At 43.3% G+C, this 18176-nt stretch overlaps 1 protein-coding gene across 1 annotated transcript in view; it reads left to right on the forward strand.

Moving 5' to 3' along the window:
* The first annotated feature begins 509 nt into the window (after positions 1-509).
* The window catches only part of LOC128413775 (heparan-alpha-glucosaminide N-acetyltransferase-like), a 168766-nt gene continuing 151099 nt past the window's right edge, over positions 510-18176 (forward strand). The window contains exons 1-4 of the mRNA XM_053388191.1: positions 510-1892; positions 2544-2638; positions 4218-4354; positions 7681-7799. Coding sequence (XP_053244166.1) covers positions 1823-1892; positions 2544-2638; positions 4218-4354; positions 7681-7799 — 421 coding nt within the window. The 5' untranslated portion in view covers positions 510-1822. The remainder of the gene's footprint in view (positions 1893-2543; positions 2639-4217; positions 4355-7680; positions 7800-18176) is intronic.

Below are 18176 nucleotides of genomic sequence, written 5' to 3' on the forward strand. Positions count from 1 at the left end.
TTATTTATGCAATTACTTGATTATTGCCAAAACAGAATAATTGATAACTGATGGGGCATCATTTGACCTGCTTGAATCTTGACAAATCCTACACTGATCTCATTTCTGAGGGTGAAACTATGTGTTATGTTTTATTTATAAAATTCTTATCCTTTCTTTCTGAGGCTTGTACCTTACTCAAGGCAGCTTACATACATAAAAATCACATTCACAAATACAACTTATCAAATACAAAAAATATGGGTGGGATATGTCAAACAGTCATCAACACAGGACTGCCACCAAAAATGCTAGCTCAGTGTCAAGGGTTGTATTTAAAGGTAAAGGTACCCCTGACTTTTAGGTCCGGTCGCGGACGACTCTGGGGTTGCAGTGCTCATTTCGCTCTATAGGCTGAGGGAGCCGGCATTTTGTTCGCAGACAGCCTCCGGGTCATGTTGCCGCTTCTGGCAAACCAGAGCAGTGCATGCAAATGCCGTTTACCTTCCTGCCAGAACGGTACCTATTTATCTACTTGCACTTGACGTGCTTTCGAACTGCTAGGTGGGCAGGAGCAGGGACCGAACAACAGGAGCTCACCCCGTCGCGGGGATTCAAACCACCGACCACCTGATTGGCAAGCCCTAGGCTATGTGGTTTAGACCACAGCGGCACCCAAGCCCTGTTTGGAAGAGACCCTTTAAAATTAATGAATTTAAGTTAGTCATGGTCATTAATTCAATGAGTCTAGTCTATTCATGAGTTACCCACTGCCTTGCAGGACATCATCGGGAGAAAAAAAAGGCTACACAAATCTGAATGGAGTTCCTAAGGTAGTTTGATGATGCCTTGTATACCTCCTTCCGGCAACTGCAGCCAAGTTGTTGCCAAACGTATTGCTCTGCTTTCCTTTGGGCCACATTAGTGAGGCTGAGAGGCAGCCAGGACCTCCATACATGCTGCCCAGGCTTGTGCCCTGGAGAATTCACTTAGGTGCTGCTAACGCAGCAAAAACAATGCAGGAGGCAGTAGTTAGAGCATGGGTAGGCAAACTAAGGCCCGGGGGCCGGAGCCGGCCCAATCATCTTCTAAATCCTGCCCACAGACGGTCTGGGAAGCAGCATGTTTTTACTCGATTAGAATGTGTCCTTTTATTTAAAATTCATCTCTGGGTTATTTGTGGGGCATAGGAATTTGTTCATTCCACACACCCCCCTCCAAAAAATAGTCCGGCCTCCCACAAGGTCTGAGGGACAGTGGACCGGCCCCTGCTGAAAAAGTTTGCTGACCCCTGAGTTACCAGTCTCTGCAGCCACAGCCAGGCACTGTGATTCTCCAGTGGTTTGACTTCACTTCCAGAGGCGAACTCTGTGGTCTCTTGAGACAGACGGATGCTAACAGCAACTATTCTGAATGGACAACCGTTGAACCAGGTTTTCTCCCCACCACATATGTAGTACAGCTACCTTAGTTTCTTGATGTCACACTGATAGTTTCTTGATGTCACTATGATGTTTCCCTATCAATGGCAGCCATTTGAGGGTGAGTTGTGTACAGTATGTTACAGAAGTGGCAGAGTTTGTGGTGACCTGTTAGGCATAGTATGTCCTACTTCTCTAAGAATATAATAAATAAATAAATAAATATGGGAGCAGACTCCATATGTGTAATTTGCATTTGCTGAGTTACCAGCTGAGACCTAGACTTCAAATTCCTTTGTTGTTTATTTCATATACACATATGAAAGTAATTAAGCAATTAAGGACCTCTGATCCTTGTGACCTCTGATCCTTATGCAATGAAGCGCATACAGGTTCGCTGGTAAACAGGTTTGCTTAAGAAAATGACGACAAATGCAAAGACTGTCTTTTTGCTTTTCTTAGGAATGAGCTTTGTGCAAAACAGCAATTCAGGTAAGAGAACATGGAAGCCTAGTGTTTTTCAAATAGGTAGCTTACATTTTTTTTGGCTGTTTGATTTTATGGATTGTAATTGGTTCTGTTTACAATGGGCAAACACATTACAATCCAAACATTCCTGCCTGTGTTGCAAATATATGTTAAAATGTATTAAAATCATAACATCATGATTGCTAGATAATTCGCCTGCTGTTCAGTTCTGTATGTCAGGGAGTTTTGCATGGAGTCTCTTAGCAAGTTTTTTTTTTTAAAAAATGAATCAGTTAAGGCAGGGAATTGGCCCTCATTATTAATGGAGCATTTATTTCAACAATATTTGGGACATTCAATGTACATCTCTCTCCCAGCCCACATGTACATGTTTAGCTCTTTAACAATATAAAGCATAAGCTGGTGAGGGGAAGGGCTTACATATAGAGAAAATTGAACCTGCACTTCGGCAGAGATGATGCCAAATTTTGTACACAACACTAAATGTGTGTGCAAATGTCCAAGAGCATAGGAGATGTGTTGTCAAATGCAAAGCTCTTTTTGTATTTTTCTGCTAGTTGACAGCTGCAATACTGTGGCAGAAAGCAATATTTTGCTGGTGGTTTCTAGCATGGCATGTGTTGCTCAGAAAACATTTTACTTGTGTGCAATTAGATAATGATCTGAAGCTTGACCAGGCCCTGCTCTCTGTCAACAATTACCTTCCTGAACGAATTGCTGCTTTCTATGTCTCTGAAGCCTGCTACAAAGTAAGTAAAAAAGGCATCGCTGAGAAAATAAGGGCTGTGCTATCTGTAATAATGTGTGGGGAATCAGCTGAGTTTAGGGGGGTGAGGGTTTGTGGTATTGCAGAATTTGTTAGCTGCTTGATCACAGAGCATCTAGTGTTTCTGTGAAGCACTACAAATAACCACAGGCTTGCAGCCCACAGATCAGGCTAGTTATTTCAAATCAATATGGGATTTCTCAACTCCTCACCAGATAGTATAAGAACATAATAAAGACCTTCCTGGATTCAGTTAATAGCTCATTAGCATACCATTTTTCACTCTTTTGTTAAGCAAAACACATGCAAGGTGATAAGCTAACATTTAGCCATTTAGCCAATGTCTCAGGAGGGTGGGAAAAGTGAGAAAGGGGCAGGACTTGTTCATTCCAAAGCCTCTCCCTTCCTTACAAGAAATAATATTTTTTATTTAAAAAAACAACAGATTCCCAGTAGGCAGTTAGTTGTTCTAGCTCCAGAATTTACCCAGCGCTCCCCAAAAGTCAGCACACTTCTGCTACGCATTAAGGACAAACGGATATATTTTCCTCCCTCCTCTTTCCACTTCTAATGTGGGTTAACTGAACCTGGCAATCTTTTTGTCTGCCTCCTGTACCAGTGATAGCTTGAAGCCATCCATTCAGCAGTTTGAATAGACTACTAGAAACTGGATTTGCATGTGTTGACCTTTACACAGTCTGAATCTGAGATGAGGCCAGTATCAGGCTTATACTAAAGTCATGCAAGATTTATCATGATGGAAAATCTCATGTCATTTTAAAGTTATGCCAATGATCTACAGAGATAAACCATAGCATAAGATCAGATTCACACACGTCTGCTCGCAAATTGCCTTGAAACTTGAATAAACATATATAAAAGGCAATTCATAAATTAATAAAAATGATAGTAGCAAGGCTTATTTTTCAGCTGTGAACTTTCTGGAACTCACTTCTGGCACAGCTCAGGTGGACTCCATTGCCATTATAAGAGAACAAGGGAGTTCCAGCACCCTTTTTTCAATAGAAAAATGGAGGAGAGAGAGGAAATTAGTCTACTGGAAGGAGGAGGATATTAGGGTTAAAAAGGTTAAAAGGTTAAACAGCCACAAAAATCTCCCTGTTTTAGGCAGGAAGACCTCAGGAGAGAGGAAGGAGACCACATTTTTCTTTTTCTCACCCAGAACTGGTTGCAATTAAGTTATCCAGTTTAGGCCTGGCTGACATCCCTGAAATAAAGCCCTTCCGTTTATATTCTCTCTCTCTCTCTCTCTCTGTTTCAGGAATGTTGGGAAAGACAAATGTGTCTATCTTATTGTGCCAAGCTAGCTGGAGCCCTGAACACCTGTTAGGCCTGTTAAGGCTTGTGGATACATTGCAACAGTTGGCCTCCTTGTTTTGATAATAAAATAGAGTTCCTCAGATCCACTCTATTCTAGATAGTTTGCTGGCATTCAGATTAATATCCCATCAGCACAGCCTGCTTCCCCTCAGCTAGATTACTATCCCCATCGGGGTCTTAAATCATAAAAGACGTGTCTGTTTATTCCCTTGTTTCTTTAGTGTCTGCCTCAGCCTCTCCTCACGGTTTCACCGGCTTCCATGGGAGCTCCTTCAAACACAAGCGTGGCGGTTAGTTCCCACTTTGCTCTCACAGTCACAATGTTTGCAGAAGCAGATGCAGTTGCCCCTGTTTGCAGGTAAATCGTGCACAGATGCATTTCAGGGGGGCGGTTCTGAGAGAAAATGGTGGCAACTAAAGGCCGCTTCACACACTCAGGGGAATCATGAGGCGAAACCTTTCCTGTACTGTATAATTTCAAAACAAAAATTTTTTTTCCTTCCAGTAGCACCTTAAAGACCAGCTAAGTTAGTTCTTGGTATGAGCTTTCGTGTGCACCAAGAACTAACTTAGTTGGTCTTTAAGGTGCTACTGGAAGGAAAAAATTTTTTTGTTTTGACTATGGCAGACCAACACGGCTACCTTTCTGTAACTGTATAATTTCAGTGTTACTCAAAATAATACTTCATGGCAAAAACCTTACACCCAGAATGATATAATATCAGGGAGAAGTTGTTTATGGGCTTCTGTGAGTCTCCCTGAGAGGATTACTGTACTTTTCTTTGTATATGACTAGGTTTTTTTTACTTAAAAATTATGTGAAAAACTGGGGGTTGTCTTATTCATGAATAGTGAATGGTGGGGATTTCTTAAATTGGAGTCCCTAAAAATAGGGGGCATCTTATACATGGAAAAATACAGTATATTCTCTGCTGCTGAGTATACAGAGAAGGGTGTTTTATTTGTTCCTAGGGCAGGCCAGAGGTCTGGGAGAACTTTTGAAATTTGCTTATCCAAAGTCTGGAAATCAAATTCTACTGGGGGTACAACTTGGAAACAGATTGGGTGTTTAGTGGCCATATCTACAAACCAGAGGTGATTGGATACTCCCTTCAGATTCTTGTAGTTTGTCTCAGTTTTTTTGTCTGTGACTTAGAGATAAGCAGTTGGTTGCATGATCTGGGCCTTTTTTGCATTGCAAAAGTCTCTCACATCCTCCTAATCCTGCTTGGCTTATTGTTCCCCATTCTAGGATAATGTGGCATCCAGCCAGGTGAGGTGAGGTGAGAAAAGGCTCACCCATTTGTCTTTATGGCAACAGGAGGTCAACAGTACTTAACTGGCCAGATAAGGCTATTACCCTACAAATAAACTGGCTGATTGATTCAGGGAGCATCATCTGCTAGATTCTAAATTCCACTGGATGCAGAATCACAGGGCTGGAAGGAACTCATCCAGACAGACCCCCAACAACAACAAAAATCTTTAACAGTACATTACCTTTATTTTCCTACTTGCAACCTCTAACCCTGCCTTAACACTTATACAACTAACACCACACCTGACATGCTAGTGTTTTAATTAATTAAGAGAGAGAGAGAGAGAGAGAGAGAGAGAGAGAGAGAGAGAGAGATGGAGATCAGAAATCTGCTTATACACAATATAGACAAACAGAAATACAAAGGCTAAAACATTTGCAAGGCTCAGTGCCAAAGTTCCAAAACAAGTGTGTTGATGTCTTGGAGTTCACTCTCTGCTCAAGAGAGCTTTTTCTTGCCAGGGATCATGTGAATTTAAGAGCAACATATCATCTCCAAAATCAATGGTAAAATCCTTTCCTCAGCCCAGGGAACAATTTTAAAACAAAAGTCCTGTCAGAACTGATCGCATTACCATATACTGTATTTTTCCGTATAAGACTATATCCCCCCCCCCAAATTTTTAAAGTTGAAAATTGAGGGTTGTCTTATACACGGAATGTTGCAATTAATTATTTCTTAATTTGGGGCTCAAAAAATACATTTGGGGCCGTCTTAAACATGGGGGTGTCTTATACATGGAAAAATACGGTATATCTTTTCATAGTAATCAGGCCAAATTCAGATTGAGAAATGAAAGACAACTAGGGTAGAGTGTCTGCAGTATAATACTTTTGCAGGAACAAATAATAAATTGGTTAGCCTTTTAAAAATGCTACAAGACTAACATAGCTATCACTCTGGAAGATTTTGCAGCATCAAGGACTTAGTACTCCTTAGAGCTAAGCAAAAGCTGTGAACAGAGATTGACAGGATTTAGTTGCAGCCTCCTTCCCCAACACCTCCTTTCACTGGGCCTACTGTGAGTGGAACAAACTTTGGCTACAATCTGAAGAATAAATTCTGGGGCTAAAGCCATAGGATTTGGGGTTCAGTCTGGTTGCCCCTTTCTGCTTGAATATGGCAGAGTCCCAATAACTATCATGGTCTTCTATAATCAGTACTATAGTCAGCAGTATCAGGGGGTCAGTTCAGCGTCAAAGGATGGGAAGAAAAATTGAAGCTGACTCTAGTGTGAAAAATGAAGATTGATATTGGTATCATGACCTCTGGCATTGCATAATAGGACTTTTATCCCTCCAACTTCTTCCTTTCCCCCCCTTGCTTGAATGAACTGGGATGATTTACTGATGCTGTCTTAAAATGGGACAGTAGTACCGAGGGAGAAGCTGAATCTCCCTCACCCTCATCTGAAATCCACTGCCCTCCCCGTACCCTTTGGCTGTTCTTTGGTTGAACTTCAGTGCTGTGAGTGTAGCGACTGGCAGATGGTTCCTAATTTAAAATGTGCTGCCTGACATCAGCTCCAAATTTGTGTCCCTGTCAGATTTTTTATGTTCCCTCAAGTTTGTCCTTTCATGTACTTCACTTCCCCCTTGATAAGCAAGACAATGCGTTTCCTGTCCTTTCTGCTATTCTCATATTTTAGTGAATTATATTAATTTTGATCCATTTGTCTTTGGCTTTCTTCTCTCTTTGCTGCACACCATTCTATTTTCACTAATCTGTAAGGTAGATTTGAATCTTCTCTCTCTTTATACATGCATTTTTTTAAGCCAACTGAAATGTACTTGGGGTACATCTGATGGAGCTCTTTGATGCTTGAAGTTAAGCCTGCAAAAATAGTTTAAGATGAGAAAATATACATTTGTGTGTCCTGTTTCCACAGTATTGTGTTTCTGGTTTTTCAGGAGAAATATGTAAGAAGTAAAAGAGCCAGCAGATGTATCACTGAACTGTCATTGGTTTCAAAATATTTTAAATTGTATATATGTATATGTTTTAAGGCTACAATTCCCTTTGGGAATACAATTTCAATAAGGTGTGTTACAGTGGGCTCTCATCAAATTGTATTTCCCAGATATTGTCTGGGATATCAACTGTTGAGGCCTACACCTCACAAAGGATATTGTAAAGCTGGAAAAGGTGCAGAAGGGGGCAACCAAAAAAAGGTGCTGGAGCAACTCTCCTTTATGGAAATGTTTCAAGATGTTGGCCTTTTTAGTTTAGGAAAAAGGTTATCCATCCATGGCTTCTAGCCATCATGGCTATGTTCAACCTCCACCATTAATGGCAGTGTATGCCTCTGAATAACAGTTGCTCCCCATTTATTCTTTCTGATTTGTTCTTATGCATTTTCGTTTAGTTGGAGAGCATTATATGGAGAACAAGGCTGGTACTTGCTAACTGTCAAGCCCATCAAGAATACAACTGAAGTCTCTTGTACGTTAAGTGTGGAGAAAGATCCTGAGAATGGTTACATCCGTAAGTATCCAAAACATTGTTAAATCACTGTACACAGGGAAGGGACTGATGTGTTACAAATATGTTTACCAATAAGAGTTTAAATTGATGTGTATTTCAGTGAAAAGTTCATCTGGGCCTACTGAGCTTCCAAGCGTTTGTTTCAAGTTGTTTTACTCATGTTCTGTAATCAATTCATGTCCTGTGTTTCATTATGAGTCTAAGGCAGCTAACAATTTCAAATGAATTATCAAAGGCGATTATTTTTGGTTAGATGTCTGTTCCATTATCTTGGCATGCTGACTTTGGGTTGCATTGGAATTTATAGAGTGTTTTGTTGGTGCTTAATGGCAGGGTGTGATCCAAACCTTCTGCATTGCAGGTTGGTCAGCTGTAGCTGAGATCACTTTTTGGGACATCAAACACAATAACCTAACAGTACAGGGCATGAGTCCACACCTCTCTTGTGCTTTGCTGATTGTCAGCCAAGCATGGCTCAGAGCAGGTGAGGCACCATTGCCTTTGCTACAGTTGGCCCTTGTTAGCATCTCTTGGGTTCTGTCCGTCAAACTAGATTTATTGAAGAGGAACATAATGTCAGTGCTGGATGTTGCCCTGACTTTGCCACCCCTTGTTCGTTCTTCGTCTGGCACTCTCTCTCGTCATCAGAGAGTTCTTGTAATGCAAGGCAAGATACACTAAAGTACCACAAGGCAATCCGTTTCCAGCGTTTTGTCACTGACAGATGCAGTTGTCATTTTCCCGCTGCAGGAAAATCTTCCTTTCCAAACCCATAATTTTGGAAGTGATTGCAGAAAGTTACCAATGTTCCTATCATTCACAGGATTAGAAACGTAAGAACTACCGGTAAAACCAGGTGATTCCACCCCCATTGAGGAAGTAAGATAATGTATCTTTCCTAAGAGATTTGGGAGTAACAAACCAGTCTTGAGAATGCTTCAGTATGTGTCCAGGTAGTGACTCATCACTGCTTGAAAAACCTCTCTAAATTCTGTTAAGCCAAAATATGGTGATTTGTGATTGGAAGCAGCATACAGGAAAATTTGCAAAACCATTTAAACATACTAATGCAAAGTTCAGCATAGTTGATTTGATTGCATAAAAAGAAAACTTAAGTCCTTAATTTAAGGACAAGGTTATACACAGAGAAATGTTTCATGGTGCCATTCTGATGGCCTAAAGTCAAGAGTTATTGGTGGCGGAATAACCACAGGGATGGTGGATTGAATGTATCCTTGTTGACAGGAGGAGCAACTAATAATGATGCTGTTTCTTAAAATATGTAATCCCTTATGCTTTTAATTAGGGTCACAACATAGACTGCAATCCTAACCCCACGTACCTGGAAATAAGTCCCAGTGAAGTCAGTAGAATTTCCTCCTTTTTAAATAATGTATTTTATTGATTTTCAAAAAACATGGAAAAGTACAAACAGGAAAAATAAAAGGAACATGCAGAGAATAATGCCCCCAAAGTAGTCCCCCTGCCCCACTTTCCTAGAACAACATGGATTATAAAAAGACAAGGAGTTGCCAAAATATTTTTACTCCAGAATACTGTTCACAAAATAAAATTGACCAGATATTAGAATTTACTGGTGAGTAGACACAGTTTAGGATTGCAGCCTAAATCATTACTGTATTTACTCAAGTATAATGTGCCATCAAATCTAATGTGCACCTTATTTTTTGCAATGTGCTTTGGCCAAAAAAGGTGAGCATTAAATTTGAGTAAATGCGGTATATGATGATTTAAAAATGGGGCTGTACTACTATATTGTACAACTGTATTGCATGTTACAAGAAATGCAATAACAATATCCAGTCCTTTCACAGATCTGCAATTCAAGGGATATCTTAGTGGGCAGGGGGACAGATAAACCATGGCAGATTAAACTGGCTTTAAACTTTAGGTATGCAATGGAAATATGGTTGTGTTAATGCATGATACTAAATTGCCAATTTGCACCTGTGAAAACTGAGAACAGGAACTAATTAAAGGCAAATTGAGGGGCAATTTATCCATATTGTTATGGCCATTTTAAATAGAAGGAGGCGGCTTCTAATTAAAGGCCCAATACCCCTGGGCTGGGTGGCAATAGTGATTTAAGTGAGGGGAAATCGCTACACTTGAGGTCTGAAAAAAGGAGTATGGAATAGGGTTAGGGTCAGTGCTTTTTTCCTAGAGAAATACCGGTAGGTTCGTACTCACTGTGAAGTTGTTACAGTAAGTGCCACACTTTTTAACAACAACAAAAAAAGGTGCCGGTAGTATGTACCTTGAGTACCCCCTTGAAAAAAGCACTGGTTACAATTGCTTAGCACTGACAATGTCATAATTTACTGTAAATGTGTCCTGCTTTTTCGCTTTTCTCTTCATTTTCCTGAACTGTCAGTCAGCATTATTTGCCCACTGAGCATGTTAAATTCTCATTCTTCTGCTGTTGTTGTTTTGTTCTTCCCTTAGGATTCCCCCTCCCCATTTGTTTTGTGCTACTCTGATTCTCCCAAGCCTACTGTGCATGGATAGTATTGTTTTGCTATATAAAGTCCAGTACCCTTTGAGATGCGGGTGGTGCTGTGGGTTAAACCACAGAGCCTAGGACTTGCCGATCAGAAGGTTGGCGGTTCATATCCCCATGACGGGTTGAGCTCCCGTTGCTCGGTCCCTGCTCCTGCCAACCTTCCAGTTCAAAAGCAAGTCAAAGTGCAAGTAGATAAATAGGTACTGCTCCGGTGGGAAGGTAAACGGCATTTCTGTGCACTGCTCTGGTTCGCCAGAAGCAGCTTAGTCATGCTGGCCACATGACCCGGAAGCTGTACACCAGCTCCCTCGGCCAGTAAAGTGAGATGAGCGTCACAACCCCAGAGTCAGCCACGACTGGACCTAATGGTCAGGGGTCCTTTTACCTTTACCCTTTTACCCTCCGAGAATTTAGTTCGCTGTTAAATGAATTTTATATTTTTTTATATCATGTGTCAGGAACCTTTGGCCCTCCAGATGTTGCCATCAGCCCCAGCAATCACGAGAGTTGTTGTTTAGCAACATCTGGAGTGCCAAAGGTTCCCCACACATGATTTATATTATTTAGAACAGTGTTTCCCAAACTTAGGTCTCCAGCTGTTTTGGGAGTGACTACAACTCTCAGCATCCCTAGCTAGCTGGACCAGTGGTCAGGGATGATGGGAATTGTAGTCCAAAAATAGCTGGAGAAACCCTGATTTAGACAGTCACAAGGACATCCCCCACTTATTTTTTTTTTTATATTTTATTTAGGATTTTCTTGTTTTACAGAAGTGTAATGCCTCGTATTTTTTCCCCCACATGTAACATTTTTACAAATCCGTTTCATTTGTTGAGGCATTAGGGGGAGAAGAAAAAAAAAGGAAAAAGAAAGGGGGTGGAGGGAGGGAAGATGGATGGGGGTGGGGTCAGGTGGTGGTGTTTCTATTATGCTTAATGTATGTAGAGTTTGGTGTCAGCATTGTTTGTGTTGTTCACTTGTGTTCCTTTGGTGGTGAGAGAGTTTGGGGTTGGCCTAGGGTGTGATTGTTTGTTTCTGATTGGCTGAGGTGATCTTTGTTTTCGTGTGTGAGTGGGGTGGGTGGGTGTTTTGGATCAGGTTAGCCATATTGATTTGTATGCTGTTGGTGGATTATTGTCATTGTCTTGTTGGGCTGTGTATGTGATAAAGGGGAGCCATACCGGGGTGAAGGTGTCTTCTTCTGTTTGTCCCCGTGTCAGTTTCAGTTTATTAGTTACCGTATTTTTCACACTATAGGACGCACTTTTCCCCCTCCAAAAATAAAGGGGAAATGTGTGTGCGTCCTATGGTGCGAATGCAGGCTTTCGCTGAAGCCTGGAGAGCGAGAGGGGTCGGTGCGCACCGACCCCTTTCGCTCTCCAGGCTTCAGGAGAGCCCCACCGCCAGCCCCACAAGCTCGGGGGACAGCGGGGAGGCGGAACGCCGCCATCCCACTGTCCCCCGACTTGGCTAGAAGGCTGGCGGGGGGGAGAAGCCTGCTCCTCCCCGTCGCCAGCCCTGCAAACTCGGGGGACAGCGGGAGAGGCGCAGCGCGCCATCCCGCTGTCTCCCGACTTGGCTAGAAGGCTGGCGGGGGGAGAAGCCTGCTCCTCCCCGTCGCCAGCCCTGCAAACTCGGGGAACAGCGGGAGAGGCGCAGCGCGCCCTTCCTGCTGTCCCCCGACTTGGCTAGAAGGCTGGCGACGGGGAGAAGCCTGCTCCTCCCCGTCGCCAGCCCCGCAAACTCGGGGGACAGCGGGAGAGGCGCAGCGCGCCCTTCCTGCTGTCCCCCGACTTGGCTAGAAGGCTGGCGGGGGGGAGAAGCCGGCTCCTCCCCGTCGCCAGCCCCGCAAACTCGGGAGACAGCGGGAGAGGCGCAGCGCGCCATCCCGCTGTCCCCCGACTTGGCTAGAAGGCTGGCGGGGGGGGGGGGGGAGAGAAGCCTGCTCCTCCCCGTCGCCAGCCCTGCAAACTCGGGAGATAGCGGGAGAGGCGCAGCGCGCCATCCTGCTGTCCCCCGACTTGGCTAGAAGGCTGGCGGGGGGGGGGGGGAGAAGCCTGCTCCTCCCCGTCGCCAGCCCTGCAAACTCGGGAGATAGCGGGAGAGGCGCAGTGCGCCCTTCCTGCTGTCCCCCGACTTGGCTAGAAGGCTGGCGGGGGGGAGAAGCCTGCTCCTCCCCGTCGACAGCCCCGCAAACTCGGGGGACAGCGGGAGAGGCGCAGCGCGCCATCCCGCTGTCTCCCGACATGGTTTGGAGGCTGGCGGAGGGCTTCCTCCTCCCCCAGCCCCGCAAGCTCCCAGAGCGATGCCAAAGCTGCGCGCAGCTTCGGCATGGCTCTGGGTCCCGTTCTGGGGGAGGGGGAAGCTCAGGCTTCCCCCGCCCCAGCCCCGCGCCTGGGGGGGGGATAAATTTTTTCCCCTTTATTTCCCCCCCCAAATCTACGTGCGTCCTATGGACCGGTGCGTCCTATCGTGCGAAAAATACGGTAAATATAGGGTTTTGTGCCTATTCATCAATTAACTCCCCTTGACATGTTACAAAAAAAATAAACAGCAATGTGTTGTTTTAAACATTTGGGTACTGATAAGGCGACTTCTTGAAAAATGTATGGGTACAATAACTTCCTTTCTTCCTTTATAAAGAACATTCCCATTGATAGCTATTTAAAAAATGAACTTCCAAATTAGCCCTCAAATTCTTTCAAGTTTACTTCTTGCTACCTATGCCGCCCAGTAGAGGGAGCCACACACCTCCAAAAAACAACATGCAGCTCTGGGAAAAGTATCTGTCCTCAGCTGTTGTCCTTTGGGTGCCCCTCACTGCTGAAAGCAGAACCGGGGGAGTTAAAATGGCATTCTTCCTAGCATGCTGGTACAATCTGGGTGAAGAATAGGAGAGAGAATGAATTATGGTGTAAAAGAGTAATAATTTATATACTGTAATGTTTAAAAGCAGGGGCTTCAGGCTTGTCAGATTTGCTAGAACCTAAAGATCTACCAACTTCAGGTGCAAAAGACTTACAGGTAGAATTAAGGAAGTACCCTTGAGCATATTCTGAGTCTAGGATTCCACCCCCCTGCCTGGACCAGTACTGAACATACCGTATTTCCCCCTGTATAAGACGCCCCTGTGTATAAGAGGCCCCCTATTTTGGGGGACTCAAAAAAAATGGGGAGGATTTCCGAAAGTTGTTGAGCTTGGTTTTTTTTTTGTGGGGGGGAATTGTCCAAGGCTATTTGTCGAGCTTTTTTTGTGGGGGGGGGGGGGGAATGAAGAAATTCACCATCCAGAATGACAGACACTGACAATCGCTCACGTCGCAGAAGCCAACAACTGATCACCAGTCCCCTCCTAGGCACTATCCACCCCCCAGTGGCGTAGCGTGGGGGGTGCAGGGGGGGCCGGCCGCACCGGGCACAACATCTGGGGGTTAGGGGGCGCAAATCCACGGGTTAGGGGGCGCAAATTACTTGCCTTGCCCCGGGTGCTGACAACCCACGCTACACCACTGCGCCCCCCCCATTTTTTAACATTATTTTGTAGTAAAAAAACCTCGTCTTATACATGGAAAAGTACGGTCGTTTATTAGTCCTCTCGCACGACACTCCATTGCTGGTTGGCTTTCTTGATTTTAACAGCCTTGTTTAGGTCAAAAGAAAGCTGTTTTGTATTGTTTAAACAACTGGGCTTCAGAAACCCTTGCTGATTTCCTGCAGATCACCAGAGATCTTTCAGTGGATCCCAATCAACCTGGAACTAACTGAGCTCCCCCACCCCACCCATTCTATTTTTATTCCATATTTCCTCCTCGGAGTTCAAGGTGATTCTGTGAAATAGTCATCAGTTGCTGGACTCATAAAATAGGTATCTTACAAAGGAGGAAAGCTGGTTTATATTTGATATAGAATTTTTGCATTGTGATTGGTTCAAGGCAATGGCAGATGTATTGTCTCCTTTGTAGAGATGTAAACTTATCACAGAGACATGAAAAACATTTCCATTCTGGCAGCTGTAACAGGCAGGAGGTCTCGGGCCATTTTCTTTGTGAACAAGATTATGTGTCATAAAGCTGTCAGGAGCCGGTTCTAATTTGACAGTTTGTTGGCTCTGGAGACTGCAAGACGATGCACATTGGAGATGGGGATATCTTACAGATGCCACAATATCTTTGCGGATGGCACTGATAAAAGGCGGGTGAATTTTATGGGCAAATGAAATTGTCCTTGCAAAGAAATAAAGCCGTTTTCTGTGCTTTGACAGTAGTATGTCACCTGACACACTGTGGGGCAACAAAGCTGCCTCAGGGTTTAGAGCAGTTTTAATTTCATGTTGGAATCAAGCTATAGATTGTCGGTTCATCAATTCTTTCTGAAAATTAGGGTTGTAAATTTAATCAGTAGATTATAACATGCAGTCCAGCATTTCAAATGGTTTCTCTCTTGTGTAACACCCATGTTCTCTCACCAAGAAATGTGGCTTGAACCCTCTTCTCTGCCTGTTCTGCAATGGTCAGTCCTGAGCTGGTTTCTGAGAGCCAAACTAGCCATGACAAGGGAGATTTGTCACTCAGAAGCAGCTACACCTCCAGTTTCTAGTTTGGATTGAGGTTACAGCACCGGTTGATGGATTCTAATTCCTCCCCCACCCCCTGCCCAATATTTTCCTAACTGTAAATCTCCTTCTCTCAGAACTGGTACTAGCTACTGGGGCAAAAGATGCGAGGAGAGGACAGAGAAAGGATTCCATATCGTAGCAGTCTTTTTACCTCCATGGTAAATAGCAACTTCGGGGAGGAATTGCGGAAATGGTGGAAGTGAAAGGTTTAACAGTGCCACAGCCTCAGTCCAAATCTCTCTCTCTCTCTCTCTCTCTCTCTCTCTCTCTCTCTCTCTCTCTCTCTCTCTTTGTGTGTAGATACTTCCAGTTGAAGAAGTCATAAGATCTGCCCAAGATCTCTTATGTTGTGTGTTGTTCAGCCCTGTGGGCTTAATATACTGTCCACAGCGCCAAGGAAATTTTAATTTCACAATTTGATGCAATTTGATTTATTTGTGACTCTATCCCATGGGCTCAAAGTAGGTTATAGCAGTTTTCTTTCCTAAATGTAAATTGTTCTGTGCAAAAGGGCCTCACAATCTAAGTAAATCAAGTTGCTGGGGGATAAAAGAGGCCAATTTTTTAAAAAGAACATTGTCAGCTTAAAATCACATGCTTTAATTTGGCAGCAATTCATATACTGATATGCAGTTATGAGAAAATAGAATAGAAACATTTCTTGTTAATAGAATTAACATTTCTTGTTAATGTGCATGATGTCAAGATGCATAACCCCTTCAGATTTTAAATTACAGACTCTGGGACTGAAATCTGAAGAATGTCAAGTGTAAAAACTCTCACCAGTGCCTTTTGTTTTAATTTAAAAAACCAGCTTCTGTCCTAAAGGCAATAGAAAGACAAAATTTTGTGTGGAGTACTTTACTATGGATAGGTACTTAAAAGTCATGGATAATCACTGGGGAACCAGGAATATATTGTATTAGTTAACTAAAGCTTTAGTTGACTGACTGGTGAGTGCACATTTTAATCAGCAGGGTTAAAAGTTAGCAGCATGTTCATTTTGAAGTTATTTTGGTTCTGGTCTGTTACTGTAATAGGGAGTGATAAAAGAAAGATGGTGGTCTAATAGTGAGTGGCAGCTTTTGTTTATTACATTGTGTTGGGCATTTTGCCAATGCAAGAACCAATTTAATGAATCCATGTATTGGTTAAAATCCATTAAATTGGTGATCAATGACATATTTGACATTCAATTTAAGATTTATATAGATGATTATTCATAGTATCATGCTTCACTCTGTTCTGGCTGAGTTGCCTCCTTCCTTTTTTTTGTAATCTCAGATGAATACAGAATAAGAGGGCTAGTCAGAGCAGCCTTTTCCTGCAGAGGGCAGGCTGACCATATGAGTCTCCAGGCAGTTGCTAACCTAGAAGAGGCAACATGTACATGTGAACTCTCTTAATTTGGCTTAGAACCGCTTGGGTTAGGCGTCAGGTTCCATGTAAAATAGAGCTGGGGAGCCTGTGGCCCTCCAGAGGTGGAAGGACTACACCGCAGACTACACCTGACCATTAGCTGGGCTTCCTGGGCTGATGGGAGATGGAATTCAAAAACATCTGGAGGGCCACTGGTTCCCCACCCCTGTGATGTGTACAGTATAAACAGAGAACAGCTGAGAAGTGGGCCCTTGGCTGGTCTTGCAGTCCTGGCAGGTGCCCAGCCTGCCACCCTCTGGAACTGGTCCTGATGTTAGGAGCCAACATGTCCAGGTTTTAACTGAAGGTGGAGCTGCTTGCCTGCTTGTGGGTGTAAACAGTTCTCCCAATATTAAAACCACATAACTCTTAGGCTGAGAGAAATGAGTGCAGGGACAAGGGGTTTTCTGTTTTATTCAGGGTAGCTGCCAGTGGTTGGAATCAGCCTACTCTTGTTCTGCATCCTAAATGATTACATACCCTCCAACATTTCTCTGATGACGACGACGACAACAACAACAATAATTATAATGTAATTATTTATACCCTGTTCATCTTACTGGGTTGCCCCAGCTACTCTGGGCAGCTGCCAACATATATAAAAACATAATGAAACATTAAACATTAAAAGACTTCCCTATACAGGGCTGCCTTCAGATGCCCTGTAAAGGTTGTATAGTTACTTATCTCCTTGGCTTGGGGGCCCCATAACTCCTTACCCCCCAATATTTCTCTGATAAAAATAGGGACATCCTAAGGAGAAGCAGGACATTCTGGGATACTGCGACAGCTTCTGTAAATATGGGACTGTCCCTGGAAAATAGAGACATTTGGAGGGTTTGCGATTAACTCCAATGTTATTTGTGCAATGATCAGGCCAATCTGTTCCTCAAGTCAAGAGACTGCCAGGATTATAGCCACTGTTCTCTTTCCCTGCAACAATACAGACAGACACTGCTCTGAGCTGCACAGAAGTATTAAAGACACCTAGCTAAGAAAGCAGGAGACATCTTTTCTCTCCATGTAAATCCTTTTAAACTATGAATTCTGATGCCGTAGAAGAGACCTCTTTGACCCAGTGCCCTGCTTATCACATTTACTGGTTAGCTGAGCCCTCCTCCCTTTATAAGAACACTTTAACCCTTATCCATGTAGGTTAACTTAGGCGTCTGCAAGGGGGAGGGGATGTCCATTTATTTAATTATACTTAGCCCATGTGAGGCAACTGGGGTAAGGCGAGTTCATGGCCTTGCTTTGCAGAGGAGTTCATTTTGTTCTCACAACAAGTTTATACTATTAAGCTGGCACATCCGGTCAATATCTAATTTAGTGCAGCAGGCAAAGCTCGCTGACAAGCCTGATGACAAATGTGGTCCTTGCAGGCAAGTAGCAAAAAGAGACAAAAGGCAACAGGGCTGCCAAAGGATTAACTGCTTAAAACCCCATTTGTTTTTTTCTTGAATATTTGTTCAGCTGGTTGACTTGAAAGATAAGCCAACTTTAAGGTCATACTGCAATAAAAAATGTCTAGTAACCACCTGTTACCAACAGTGTGGCATATGTAATGCCATCTCGGACAGAGTAAAATTCAGAGAGAAAAGCATGAAGGGAGCATTTGAAACTAAGCAAAACGTATGTACCAGCCATTGATTTTTACTGCTTAACTGACTCTCCATAAGAATCAAAGGACTAGCAGCTGGGGATTCCCCACCCACCCAAATTTAATGTTGAAGGTACCAGTTGCAGCATTTTGAGCAATTGCATGAGGTCTTTCATCTGCAAAGCCAGGTTCACACTGCACACCAGGAAATCAAAAATT

This window comes from Podarcis raffonei, chromosome 5, assembly GCF_027172205.1.
Source record: "Podarcis raffonei isolate rPodRaf1 chromosome 5, rPodRaf1.pri, whole genome shotgun sequence".
NCBI classification, from domain to species: Eukaryota; Metazoa; Chordata; class Lepidosauria; order Squamata; family Lacertidae; genus Podarcis; species Podarcis raffonei.